This window comes from Channa argus, chromosome 6, assembly GCF_033026475.1.
Source record: "Channa argus isolate prfri chromosome 6, Channa argus male v1.0, whole genome shotgun sequence".
NCBI lineage: Eukaryota > Metazoa > Chordata > Actinopteri > Anabantiformes > Channidae > Channa > Channa argus.
In genome coordinates, this window is record NC_090202.1 from 5,242,746 (window position 1) to 5,257,011 (window position 14,266).

The following is a 14,266-nucleotide window of genomic DNA, read 5'->3' on the forward strand; positions in this document are numbered from 1 at the left end:
TAATCAAAGTTGCGTTACACGTTAAAATCACATCACTTTACACATTTCATAATAAACTACTTTGTTAATTTTTTTATGATAATGAATAACTAAGTAGTTAATGTCCCCCCAAAGACGAAGCAGCACTGGTTCACAGAAGAAGGACAAAAAAACTACTTTTACTTTTTATACTAAGTAAAATATAAATCATGTACTTAGTTACTTTTACTTAAGTAGAAATTCCGGCGGGTAGTTATACATATTTACTACAGTACATTATTGTTTGTTTATTTGTGCATATACTTAATTACAGTTGTTGAGTACTTCATCCATTACTGAATGTGAGGAAGACAACAACAACAACACCTATACCTGATGCTATCGTGCTTGTATCTCACCTCACACAGAGAGTTTGGTTTTTGTGGTTGACAGAGGATCTCTGCTGCAGATTTCCCTCTAACAAAAGGCAGAAGGGTGGGTCCAATAAAGTGATTATTGTTGCCTCAGCTGTATCTTATCTACATGGCAAAGTGTTTCTATGAGAGCTAATCCTTTTTTATGTTCACTGATGTTGATAATCTGAACAAATATGCGAGGTGTGGCAGGGCCCTCATTTGTTGTCAAGCAGGTGATATATTGCATGGCAGATGTTCTCATGCTCAAACCAGTGTCACAGAAAGTCCATAACAGAAAACATAACCAACTGTCATGGGCCCGGTCCTGGACTTCATTTTGTCTTGTCTTCTTTCACCAGATTCACTTTCCGTCCCGGGCTTTTATTTTGTGGCCACTCTCACACATCAGTTATGATCGTTTTTACCTGTCCCCCTGCCTATTTAGACCCAGCTCTCTCCATAGTTCCCTGCAGGATCTGCGCTGTTTTTCCCTGATGAAACACGCAGTCTTCTGGCTCTGCCTGACTCTTGTTTGAAGACTCTGCTGCCTCTTATTTTGTGTTTCCTTACTTGCTTTATAACACGCTCAGTTTAATTAATTGTTTACTTCTTCTTCTGATTATTGGTTACACTCTGTTTGGCCCTCCCTCTGGTACTTTTCCCTTTTAGCATCTCTGTTTTCCCATTGTTCCTTCCATTTTGGTCTTTTGTACTAATAGTCTATAGGGCCAAAGTGTTTATGATTAACCTTTAAAGTTCATAGTAGATGCAGTATAAATGTGAAATCTGCTTTCTCAAAAATAGCGCAGTAAAAGTTAATATATAATATTTGTACATGCACAAAGCCATAAACCTCAGGTAAAATTAGAAGGAAAAGGGAAGGAAAATAGTAGTTCCCCTAATTTGACTGTTTGTTATTTTTAGTAAGGTAATTTATTTTGAAAACCGGATGTTGTACGTGTGTTTTGGCTCGCTTCAATACCATTACCGTAGAGGTAACTGTACAGACGCACTTCAATTTCTAGCGCGGATAGCTTGACCACGGAGAAGAGAACGAAGGCTGACTTGACCTCAGTTGTCCACTCTGTGTCTTCGGTTAAGGTTCTAGTCTGTTGCCCTTATGTCTTAATTGGTTCTATTCCTCGAAATGATTTCGTGAAGTTTATTTTTGCGTTCATAATAAAGGTTTACTTCCTCCCTCTCTTCCTGTGAACATTTGGTTCCGCCTTAACACAAAATCGAACACGGACTAAGTAAGCAGATCGATAGAAACATCGATAGATAGATGCTGGTGATTGGACTAACGTCAGACGCAGTTCAGTTTGTGAGGTTCAAACTCAAATCTTTTTTTTTTTTGCAGGTTCTACTTATGTACATATTTAGGTGTTTCATTTTTATTTTAACTTATTGTTTTTAAATTTTATTGTTTTTATAACCAGCCCCAGTAATGTGTCATTTAGCCGTATTTGTGACATTTTTACTGTGGCTTTATTGTAAGTTTACAGATAAATCTGAATGGTTAACTAAACCCTTTTGCGATATTTAGTGGCAATATTTAGGTTTAACCCAAAGAAGCAAACACTGAGGTAATTTAAACATCAAAAAGCCTCCAAAACTTTAGGAATGCAATTTTAAAAACAGAACAGCACATATACAGGTGTGTATAAGTCATGGGGAAAGAAGTTGCACCCCAACCTGAAAAAAGGTTTTCTCCACTAGAGGTCCCAAGCACTGCATATGAAATGCTTGGTGAACTTCGATCTCATGGTGGGCATCTGTATATGTTGGTAACAAGTAGCAGACAGTATTGAAAACATATTCAAATTCTTGAATTAAGTAAAAGAATCAAAACCAAAACAGAAAAAATACTCCATTACAAGTGCCAATTAAAAAAAACCCTGCTTTGATACCTAAAGTACAAATACTTTAGATATTAAAAGTGAAAAAATGTTCTGCAGAATAATTACTCTTTACTTGAATGATCAGAATCATGAACTAACTTTTGGCGTTGCTTTGCATGAAGCTTTCTTGGACACATCCATGCTGCAGTGACACAATGAAAGTTAAAGTACATTTTCTAGACACACCGATAAAAAAGTGTAAGTATTTCTCTCATTAGTTTAACTTGTTTATCTTTATTTTCTTTTAGGACATTAAGATCTGATCACTTTTAAGTAATTTTCATGGAGAAAAAAAGGAAATTGGCATCACTGTATTGTCAATGTAAAATAATCATCCACAGGCTATGATGAGTAAGTGCAAATACTGTCGAATTCTCATTCAAACATGCTCATATTAAAAAAATGCAGTGGAAAAAGTGGAAATGATCTTTTAAAATAAATCACCCTTTGTTCCAGGCTTCACACCCCTATAGAAAATGGCACATAAATGGGGGAAATCTTTGCTGTTGTCACCTGCCAGAAATAAAACATGATTACGTGAACTGTAGAAGTAGAGAAGCAGACTGAACATGTTACTGTGTTGTGGGGGTGGCACTGGCCCTAAAAAGAATATTAAAACAGTGGGTGACATAATGTAAAAGTATTTACTCTGAATGTGTGTCACAACACAGGACTTTAAAACAAAATATTTCCATTTTTTTCAATTGTTTGTTTAGCCAGAGTTGCATTTTAACCAACATCACAATTTTTCCCTAAACCTAACGGTCTCTTTTTGGGCATAATCACAAGTTGTTTTTCGTCTTTTTTCCCCTTTCATAGCACCACAAAATATGGCTCGACATTGACCAACTGATCCTGCTAGCATTGTTCCTCTCAATAAATAACTGTCCTCATTACTACATCTTTCTCATAAGACAAATTTCTTGGTCAAGAAAATAAAAGCCAAATTCTTTTTCCAAAGTCATAGTATATTTCTGAAGGGAACGTATTTGGAATAACTTTACGTTAGCTGAAAGGAATGTTGGACATTAGCTGTGTATAGTACATGTGCTGTGTTGCCAGTGTGGCCAAATGTCAGAACCTAAACTTTACAACCATATGATTGATCGACATTAATGAACTGCGTTCACTTAATGCAAAGGCTTTCCACAGGAATATGCATTGCAGCAGGAATTCACTCCCATTCAACCACAATCGATTAAGTGAAATTGGGCAATGGATGGCATTTGTGCTCCTCAATGTGCTGGGTGGAGGATCTGTGCAGGCCAGTCAAGATCTTCAGAAACAGTAAACTTTATCTGTAATTGTACTAAGCCATTAAAAATGTTCCTGGTGGCAGTGTCACTTGCAAATTTTACCGGTTAATACAGATGATTTTTTAATATGTAGAGATTAGCCTTATGCCGCTGTAACGAAGCTAGAGGATCACACACTAGTATCTAAACTATGATTGTCTGCCTTTGGCCACAGAACAAAAGTATCTTTCCACATACTTTTAGACATATAGTGTATACCTGTGGTTTCCAAGATTTATTGTCCTGTGGCCGCCTGAAACAAAGCTACATACAGTGGCTTGCAAAAGTATTTACACCCACTAAAATTTTGTCATGTTACATACGCAAATGTAAATGTATTTATTGGGATTTTATGTGATAGACAACGTGGGGTGGCAGTGGCTCAGTTGGTAGAGTGGCTGCCTACCAACTATAAGGTTGCACCCCGCTTTTCTTGACCACATGTCGAAGTGTCGCTGGGCAAGACACTGAACCTCCAACAGCCCATCCCCAGCTGTGCAGTCCTGGTAGGCCATCCGGCGTTAAAACTGTGCCAAATCACCATGCGGATAAATGATCTGCTCTCCATTCCTCTTTGCAAAACATGCAGAAAGCAATTTTCAAGTCTTGCCACACATTGGGTTTTAGGATTGGATCTAGGTCTTGAGTTAGACTGGGCCATTCTAACACATGAATATGCTTTGATCTAAACCATTCCATTGTAGCTCTGGCTGTATGTTTAGGTTTGTTGTCCTGCTGGAAGGTGAACCTCTGTCCCAATCTCAAGTCTTTTGCAGACTCTAACAGGTTTTCTTCTAAGATTGCCCTGTATTTGCCTCCATCCATCTTCCCATCAACTCTGACCAGCTTCCCTGTCCCTGCTGAAGAAACATATCCCCACAACATGATACTGCCACCACCATGTTTCACAGTGAGGATGGTGTGTTCAGGATGATGTGCATTGTTTGGTTTCCGCCACATGTAGCGTTTTGCATTTAGGCCAAAAAGTTAAATTTTGTTCTCATGTGACCAGAGCACCTTCTTCCACATGTGTCCCCCACATGGCCTGTCGCAAACTGCAAAGGGGTCTTCTCATGACTTTCAACAATGGCTTTCATCTTGCCACCCTTCCATAAAGGCCAGAATTTTAGTGCACAACTAATAGTGGACAGATTCTCCCACCTGATCTTTGGATCTCTGCAGCTCCTCCAGAGTTACCATGGGCCTCTTGCCTGCTTCTTTTATTAATGCTCTCCTTGTCCAGCCTGGAAGTTAAGGTGGACGGCCATGTCTTTTTAGGTCTGCAGTTGTGTATTACTCTTTCCATTTTCGGATGATAGATTGTACAGTGCTCTGTGAGATGCAAAGCTTGGGATATTTTTTGTGACCTTTTTTAATTCTTTTTTTATAGCTTCACAGAACAGCTGTATTTATACTGTGATTACATTACGTACAGGTGGATTTTATTTATTAATTAGGTGAATGCTGAAGAAAATTGGTTCCACTGGATTTTAGTTGATGGTATCAGAGTAAAGGGGGCTGAATACAAATAAATGCCCCACTTTTCATATATTTATTTGTAAAAAATGTTGAAAACCACTTATCATTTTTCTTTCATTTCACAGTTATGCACCACTTTGTGTTGGTCCATCACATACAATCCCAATAAAATACAATTACAACTGTTTGTTGTTGTAAATTTGGCAAATTTCAATGTGTATGAATACTTTTGCAAGGCACTTTTCCTAACCAAACCACTCGACCTTGTCCTTACCATGTTGATATTAAATACTTCCTGCCCAGGTCAGTGGTTTGCCGTCTTTATCTGCAACGGGATACTCATGTGAAAAAGGAAACATTTGAAATGTCTGGGAACAGAAAGATATCCAAAAAAATATGTCATTTCTTCCTTTTGATCCTATGAATCCCCCCACAACCACAACAAAATTCATCTCATGACCTGCTGGATAGGTCAGACAATAAAAGGCTTTTTCAGCAACATGAGTGTGTGAACCCATGACCCCAACAGGAAGAGAAATCTGACTATTCACTTCAGTGTCAAGCAACTGCCATTCATTTTCAGCTCTTACCATCTACCACATAATGGTTGTTTCTAATGTGCATTAAAATCCTTAATCACAAGTTTAGTGTAAATTTAAAGAAACAGTTATACACTTATTGATGAATCAATGTGTGGACATGAAATTGCTGTATTTCTTATGTAAGCCAAAGTTGTGTCTATGTGAATCATACAAATAAATGTAAAAAATACATGCATAGCTGTATGGAATACACATATTCGTCGGGAGCTTCACATATTAGGTTAGAAAGTTGCAGAAATGGAAAATTCCTGCCACCTTGTCTTTATTCACTGTGAGAAATGGCTTAAGCACACATCCATCTGTGTTAGTTGCTCTGCCATTTCAGCTTATGATTGTGTGTGAATATGCCAAGCGCTTTGAAAAGCTTGGATGTCTTCCAACAAATCTGGGAACTTGGGCTGTAGCATGAAAGTCACCACTGTTACATTTTTCCCACTGTTTGCAAGACTATAATCTGATCTAGTACATAATAAATGTGTCCTCAGCACGTCAAAGGCCACTTTAAGTGTGTCAGATATGACTGACATCGAGATGTCTCCCTCTTTTAAATTTACCCAAACTAATTACTCTTATGCAAGAATGACAGAGACAGACAACCTGGAAGATTTCAGTCGACGTGAAAGTAGTAATGGGCAAAATGATAAGTTAATCCATGTGGAGATTGTGAAATTACCCGAAATCACACGGGGGCAGCTACAAGACTAAAGTCCAGAGTTTAAAATTTAGGTTAAGCAGGTGTTAAGTCTCTGAGTTTTAGATGTAGAATGCTTATTAAATATTTCCAGCTGGTATAATGGAAAGTGCTTAGAAAATTATTTCCGAATGAATTATTTAAAAGGATCTATCTATCTATAAGATATGTTCTAGAAATTTGGGGCACTTTAACTGAAAATGGTCTTAAAATGTTTTATAACCCAACATTACACTTTGTTTTATGTAAATATTGAAATAATTGGATAATATGAATATAATTATTATTGAATATGTCATGCATCACTCCAGGTGTAGATAATGTAATTTTTAAAAATATTGCCTAACATTGCAACACTTCTGTTCGGACACAGATACACTATATTGCCAAAAGTTTTCACTCACCCATCCAAATAAATGAATTCAGGTGCACAAAGCAAGGTCCATAAAGAGATGGATGAGTGAGTTTGGTGTGGAAGAACTTGACTGGCCTGCACAGAGTCCTGACCTCAACCCATCTTCACCTTTGGGATGAATTAGAGCGAAGACTGCGAGCACTGTGTATTATGTATTTCATAAACACACTCCTAAACCTGGTGGAAAGCCTTCCCAGAAGAGTTGAAGCTGTCATAGCTGCAAAGGGCCGACGTCATATTAAACCCTATGGATTAAGAATGGGATGTCACTAAAGTTCATATGGGTCTAAAGGCAGGTGAGCAAATACTTTTGGCAATATAGTGTATGTTACAGTTCAATAAAGGAAAACCATGCTTCTCCTTTGGTGTATTATTTATTTAATCAGAACGGTTGCATTCAGACTCATATCTGGTTACACTATATTTGTGTTTTGTGTTTCATAAAGGTAAACCATGCTGGTAGTCCAGTGAGTGCTACCAGTAAATCTCAGAGTGGAGTTTAGCACTGATTATTAACGAGAGCAAATACTTTTTGTTTTTTGTTTGCTAGCTATTTTATTCATATCTTGAACAAAACTTATAATGCCAATGTGCATTTCACATTGCTCATATTTTTATGGGCTTTTTATTTAGGAATTTATCTTACTACTTCAGATAAATTCCTCTTATGCAAGCATGTGAGAGTCAGCAGACCTGGAGGATTTAAGCCTCTCCTTTAGGTGCTACAGCCCTCATCGTGTGGAGAATGTGACCCCAGCCTCAAACCACGAAAGAGGTGGCAACTTTAACAAGTCCTCAGACCACTTGAACAAAAGAAACCAGTAGCTGATATAAAACACATGGTTTCTGTGCCATATTCTGTGTTAAACCTCAAAGATTTAGATTCCCGATGTTAATTAAATGCTGTACTTCCTGTTACCATAAGGTTTTGTAAACGTTCAATTATTTTAAAATAACCATGTGAGCGATCTCATCAGTCCTAATTAATTTAAGATAACTGGCTGCCAGAAGTAGCACTTTTCTCTAAATGTAATAAGAGCCTTTAGCAAAATATATAACCTTAAGCAATGTGTGATACATTCATAATAATTTGATTTTTATTTTATTTTAAAATGGTTATTATTGACATGCAGAATAAAATTTTACAAAACATGATTCTGACATTACAGTCAAATATGGTTTCTATGATTTTAATGTTGCACCAGAAAATATAATACTCCAAATGTTTTATTGTTTATATCATGCTATGTTTGCATTGCATGGCTCATTGTTGTCTAATAGACGGTACTGCTTCATTCCTCTTCTTCTACTTCGTTTTCTTCTTCCGATGAACTGGGCCTCTGCTCTGTTAATTGATATCTGTATCGGGCTCGTGACAGGAGTTGATAAAGTGGTCATGTAAGGACTGAGCTCTTCAGCAATAGTGACATTAATTGGTGTGGGTGTTAATGTTATAGGTGAATATTCCGTTTTTTTTGGCATGGAAACGCCATCACTGAGCACAGCAGACATGACTTTCTTTCTTGATTTTCTCTGCTGTCTGATAGTCTTTGCGCTGATTATAGATGCGGCCGTTGTAAAAAGGCTCCATTCACTGTGAGTTTCTGGTTTAGCAGTAAGCTTACTAAATGAAGCAGTGTTTGCAGGACTGTTCAGTGCACCGCTTGCGTCTGCACTCCTGGGGATGACGAGCACATTTTCAGAGCTGTGGTCAAAAAGTGGATTTTCCCTTGAAAGAGGCAAAACAGTTTTCCTCCTTCTATCTCTCAGTTTTCTTTCTTTTGACCTTTGACTTTTCAGAACACTGAAAGATGAGTTCAGAGCGGTGTGGAAGCTTGTCTTTCCTCTATAAACGCCCAGCCTGTGGGAACCTTGCTGCCCTGTGGTGGGGAGTGATGACAAAGGGGGAACCCCGGTGAGAGGGATCACTTTCAGATGGTCTGCAGGGGTAATTTCATGGCCAGAGGCCACAATGGGAGAAACTGAGCTGAGTTTCCTCCTTTTTTCTCTCCTCTCTAACTTTTCTTTCTCCTTTGACCTGTTCTTTTTGACTTTAGGGATCACGATCGAGGCACTGGTAGTACTGGAGATAGGTTGGCTTTCAGTGTGGCTCCCAAAGCTCTGTTGCTTGAACTGTGCTGACGGGGTAATGGCAGTGATGGTGGGGACAGAAAACGCACTTAAACTGGCTGGTGTGTCAGTGTCTTGTGTCTTGCACTTCTTTCTCCTCTCCTTTCTTGGCCTTCTGCGTCTGTCCTTACGGGGAATAACAGTTGTCCCACTTATTGACACAGAGAGAGTGGTTTCCTCTGTCAGTCTGTCCCCGTTCGTCTCTGCCAGCTTCTTTTGGACACTCTTCGGTGACGTCATGGAAACAGTGTCCTTATCCACTGGTGGTTCATCTTTCATGACTTCATTAAAGGGCTCTTCTTTACCTCCAAGCTCATATTCACTGGCATCGACTCTGTTTCTGTTTCTACGTGATTGGGCACGATTGTGGGACTCGAGGAAATTACTTAGAGCGATGACTTCTCCTGCTTTACTGCCAGAGGGCGAAACTCCAGCTCCTTCCTCCACTTTAACACCGGCCTCTGCTTTTTGCTTCCTCTTCCTCCCCTTTCCTTTTCCTTTTAGCTTTTTGCTGGTTTTCTTCTTCTTCCCAGTGTTCTTCCTCTTTTTCTTCTCTGAGCTTTGCGTCTCACTTTTGTCAGAGTCAGTGGTGGAGCTTTGAGAGGTGGACACAGTAGCGAGGATTTTGATGAAGTCCTCTGCAGCAGTGACAACATTTGTGAGTGAAGGCTCTTCAGGGCCCAACACAGTAGACAAAGTGGAATTCTCCAGTTTCTCTCCCTTCTTGCTCTCCTTGGAATCTTTCTTCCTGGGAGGGGCTACAGTCAGCTTATCGATGACGTCAATACCACCAAAGTCATACAGGACCGCCTCTTTCAGCACAGCAATGGGGAGCTTGTCATATCGCTTACAACTTCAAGAGAGAGAGAGTGAGAGAGAAAGAATGAAGGGGAGGTTTTGTCTGGTGATTTGGGGGATTAATGCTGCAAAGCTGCTTAAACGCTGAACACCAGAGTGCACTGATACTCACAGGCCATACCAGTGTCGCTCTGTGCACTGTTCTTCATAGACAAAATCAAAGCAAGGCACACCAATGACGTTGAAGAATGCCTGGCCCACAACTCTGGAGGAAGTGTCATTGACTTTCCTTAGACAATCTTTCAACCTGCAGAGAGTAACAGAACAAAAATTCGGTCACATTTTGCCTCATACGTTTCTCCTGCAAAAATTTGAAATGTGTACAAATAATTGTTGAATCACTGATAAACTTTTTTTTAGAACTCACAAAGGTCACTGCAGCCTTTGATGTCGCAGAGTGCGACCATGAAGACTGCAGTATCTCACTTTCTGAAGATAGGCTTGTTATAAACTGTTCTTACTGGGATTTGTTTTCAGAGAAGATACCAGCTCTGATCTTGTCCCTTTTGTAGTACAGCTAATAGCAGATAATCTAGTTCTAATCATGCAAAGACTCGTTTTCTGGGCCCACAGGGACTGTATTCTTCTAAGTCCACAGACACTTCATCTCATTATCACCAGTGCAGGTGGTTAGTTCTGGCTCATGTCAATTAAAGACACGTAAGATCTAACCAATGAAAAACTAAAATAAACTGCAGACCCAAGCTCCAACATTTTGCAAAACCTCAAATGAAGCATCATAAAAAGATGATCAGTGCAATATTGGTGTATTATTGTCCCTTGGGGTCATGCTCTAACCATTACACTGAAATTGTTTTGTTATTGTCCAAATTACTGCATGTAGGCTAAGTAATTGTATCATCTTTTGTCATTCTGATGCATTTTTAAAAAATACAGTTATGTTCTATCCTTTTAGTTGATCAATTGTGTTATTTGGTTTCCATTTATTTTCTGATTGGAAATGTTCCCTGTATTTATTTCTCCAGTTCTGATATCTGTAATTAATCCTACGTTTTTGTGTTTTGAGGTTGCTTATTTAAAAGGCTTAATCACAACGTGGCATTGGTTTTGATAATAACACTTTCATTGTTCCACTTGCTTTCACACTCTTCCCACTGGTTGTACTCACGCACTGTCACAGTCACAATGACAGATCGGGTGCCACTTGAAGTTAATGTGGCCATAGTTGGAGGAAAAAGCGTGGATGACATGAGGGCAGTGGTCATGGGTACGGCAGCAGCTGTCGGTCTCGGCAAAGACTCCTATAATAGATAACACTTAATAGGATGTTGTTCTCATTCTCTCATTCAAATTCACAACACACATAATTCATTCTAGTTTCTTAAAAAAGGGGTGTAACCTACCAAGTTGGTCGTAGTTATCTGCCATGTTGCCGGCTCCACACCACAGGGTCCCAGGGTATGTAAAGCCTCTCTTGGATCTTTTTAATGTTTTATGCTGCAGCGCAGTGTCATCAGTGTCGTCATTTCCCACCACACCGATAGGTACTGACCTCTCCATGAACTCTCTGCACATTACATTGGCTTCATCCATGACCGCAAAACGCGTGTGCAGCGGCTGCCCGGCTCTCTGTCCCCTCAGTCCCAACCTGCACTCGTGCATGAACGATTTCACCTGCATTTGGTTCACTATAATAGAGCAGTCCACAAGCGTACCGGTGGGACTGACCACGGATCGCACCACCTCGGTTCCGTTTGAAACCTGGTAAAGGAAATTCTCTCCCAAAGTCGACATTTTGGCGCAAAAGGTGCCGTTGAGCACTGATAACATGTGTTTGTCCGGCTTCTCTGCATCCAAAGAGCGGCTGAGGAAGTCGCCCTTGACGAAGTTTCTGTCCAGATAAGACAGAAAGACGAAAAAGACCGACCACATGATGCGGCTAGTGGCACTTTCAGCACCACTCGCAAGGGAGACAGCTCCTCGTTTCCCGGGGCGCTCGTGCAACACTGCTACTTTTAAAAGAAGCTGAAATGGTGCGAAATTTATACGACAAATCGCAAAGCTGGGAGGAGTCAGCTGAGTTAACCTCTGTAGATTCTCGATCTATTGCACATTGCGCCGCTTTCGCTACAGATGATGAGGACAGGGTTAACATATAACGGAGAGAGGGCGAGACGTGACTGCAAGTTACCTCCTAGCCACCTCAGACCCCCCCCCCCGCCCCGAAAGTGGAGATTTACTTTGGGAACGCGCATGGAGGAGGTTCTAGCTTTTCCTGCTTTCCATGGTAACAGGCATGGGGTGATTGTGCCAACTCAGGAGATTGGACATCTTTGAAATGCCACAAAACAGGCACTGAATTGGTGATGACCTAAATCACAATGTAGGAACAAAAGTCTTTGTCGTTGTGGAATGTGGAGAAAGGTTGGAGCTGTCGCACGAACTAACGAATAATGAAGGGATCAATGGCATTATGCAGCTAACAGCAGCTCCCCATCCTATATTACCCTCCCCTAGTCTAAACTGGCGCTTACCCTTTGTGTTTATTTGTTGTCAACGAGACCTGTGCGTTTCTAACGGAGGTGCTCATGCTGAAATGTAACACATTTATCAGTTCTATCATCCAGATCGCTTCTTTATTCATTGTGGAGAAAAAGAATTCTTAAAAAGGACTTTGATTGAGGTTTGGAACACAATGCGTGAGCTCTGATACATTCTGCTGTGCTGAGGCTCAAAGACAACAGAAGTTTGATATGTACCTCTGCGCAAAAACCCTGGAAAAAACGCTCAATGCAAAGTTCGATGCAAGTTGCTCCACTTGCACAGTTTAAAGTTGTTTTCCATTAATGTGAAAATCTCAATTGTGGCCCTTTGTTGGTCGACTGAAAAATGTACAAGCACAGTATTTTGGATGTGGTCTATTAGTATGACACATAATACAATAATTACTGTACCAGCAGGTGCGGTGTTGAAATCATATTTTGCCAATGTTTATCTCACCTACTTCAATTGTTTTAGATAGAATGGCACTAAATTCCCATGTGACGTTAGAAAGTGATGCACAGCCAACTCATCTCCATCTGGAAACCGGGGACTGTTCCCGGAAGGAATAAAAAACAAAAAAAGTCTTGTCACATGGATGGTCTTACAGCTCCAGAGGCGGATATCCAGCCTATACAAAGCTGAAATCAGATTTCTGGAAGGCGGAGAGAAATGATGTAAAATCACCAGAGGCAACATTCGACTACTTCTTGAGGGAGGGGAAAAAACTTTCTCACGACTGAGGCGGTCCCTGTAGGAGGCATTTGGGTGAAAACAAAGAGACCAAACAATGTTGCTGTGCACCAGGATAGATGTGGAGTCAACTATCAGCGCACAGTGAGGCAGAGAGTCACAATTATGTGTCCTGTTCTGGGTGAGACTCCTTTTGGTTGCTCTCATGCACAAGACAAGTAAGCAGCTGCAGAACAGCGCCCCCTGGACGAGCAGCAGCGTCACTGTGTGACTGGGAACTCAATGCTCTTGACAGATGCAAAGTGAATTGAGTGAAAGTGCAGTCGTGGAAATTGTGTAAATCTGTAAAATAATGTTTATGTGTTACACTTTGTAATAATGAGGACTAAATAACATCTTCATCATTTAGCTTTTATAAGCAGTTTAAATGGCACAAACACTATAGCGTGATATACAGTGGTTGTATGCATATAGTGGTTTGTATTGATGATAATGTTGTTGGCTCATCCACGGCCCCTTGGGGTGATGAAAAGGTGTGTAAACTTATAATGACCCCTGAAAAAGTCCCCATTCTGAGGGGCCTGTGTCTTATTGGTTTTATACCACACAGCATTTGTTGTATTTCACTTTTGGGGCTGAACAAGAGGATTGTTTGTTTTTGCTTGTTACAAAAAGATCAGCAACTGAATCATAGCTGCAGCGGCCAATTAAATATGAATACAGATAGTAGGCTCTGAGGGAGCTGGGAAAGTGGGGAGCAACTTTGTTTAATAGCTTGAGAGCAAAAGCCGTCTCTGTTGACTGACAGCACAGACTAGGCTGGACTGGCAATGACCAGGCATCAGTATTTGACACCCTTGGTGTTCCAGTCTAGTGTTCCAGCTAGATTTTTTTTGCCATAATGTTGCACATTGGAGCTTTAAGTAAAACATTCTGCAAGAATGACTCTTAAACGCACATGTATGCATATTTATGAATGTCAGAGAATTATTAGTTTACGTATTAGTAGTTAGTTTGTTGTTAAAGTCTCCCAAATTGGGCAAAAGCTACTAACTAAAAGAAATAACATACAGTCACCCCACCTGGTTTGGGCAGCTATTAGTCTTGTTTTGTCTGTAGTTGTCACTCTTATATTGTCTCTGGTTTGTTCATTGTGGAACAGGCTGGCATAATAGCCAATAAAACTGATTATATCCTACTTTATATAGTCACCCACCCTTTTTGCGCTCTGTCTGTTGGAAATTTAACTTCCAATTAAATTAAGTTTTTGCTATCAATATAACCCATGAGCAATTCAATTCAACTTTATTTATATAGAGCCAATTT

At 40.0% G+C, this 14,266-nt stretch overlaps 1 protein-coding gene across 1 annotated transcript; it reads right to left on the bottom strand.

Moving 5' to 3' along the window:
- Positions 1-7,107: 7,107 nt before the first annotated feature.
- Positions 7,108-11,906, bottom strand: proca1 (protein interacting with cyclin A1). The gene is made up of 4 exons (XM_067508693.1): positions 11,110-11,906; positions 10,875-11,007; positions 9,858-9,992; positions 7,108-9,740 (listed from the first exon to the last, which is right to left on the bottom strand). The coding sequence occupies exons 1-4, from the start codon at positions 11,636-11,638 to the stop codon at positions 7,997-7,999; spliced, it is 2,541 nt and encodes an 846-aa protein (XP_067364794.1). The 5' UTR covers positions 11,639-11,906; the 3' UTR covers positions 7,108-7,996.
- Between the last annotated feature and the right edge of the window lie 2,360 nt (positions 11,907-14,266).

Bases quoted from the DNA above. Each gene is read 5' to 3' on its own strand.
- proca1 (XM_067508693.1), bottom strand. From the start codon at position 11,638: ATGTGGTCGGTCTTTTTCGTCTTTCTGTCTTATCTGGACAGAAACTTC. The intron at 11,008-11,109 runs GTAGGTTACACC...TATCTATTATAG, and splicing joins AGATAACTACGACCAACTTG to GAGTCTTTGCCGAGACCGAC. The intron at 9,993-10,874 runs GTGAGTACAACC...TACTCTCTGCAG, and splicing joins CATTGTGACTGTGACAGTGC to GTTGAAAGATTGTCTAAGGA.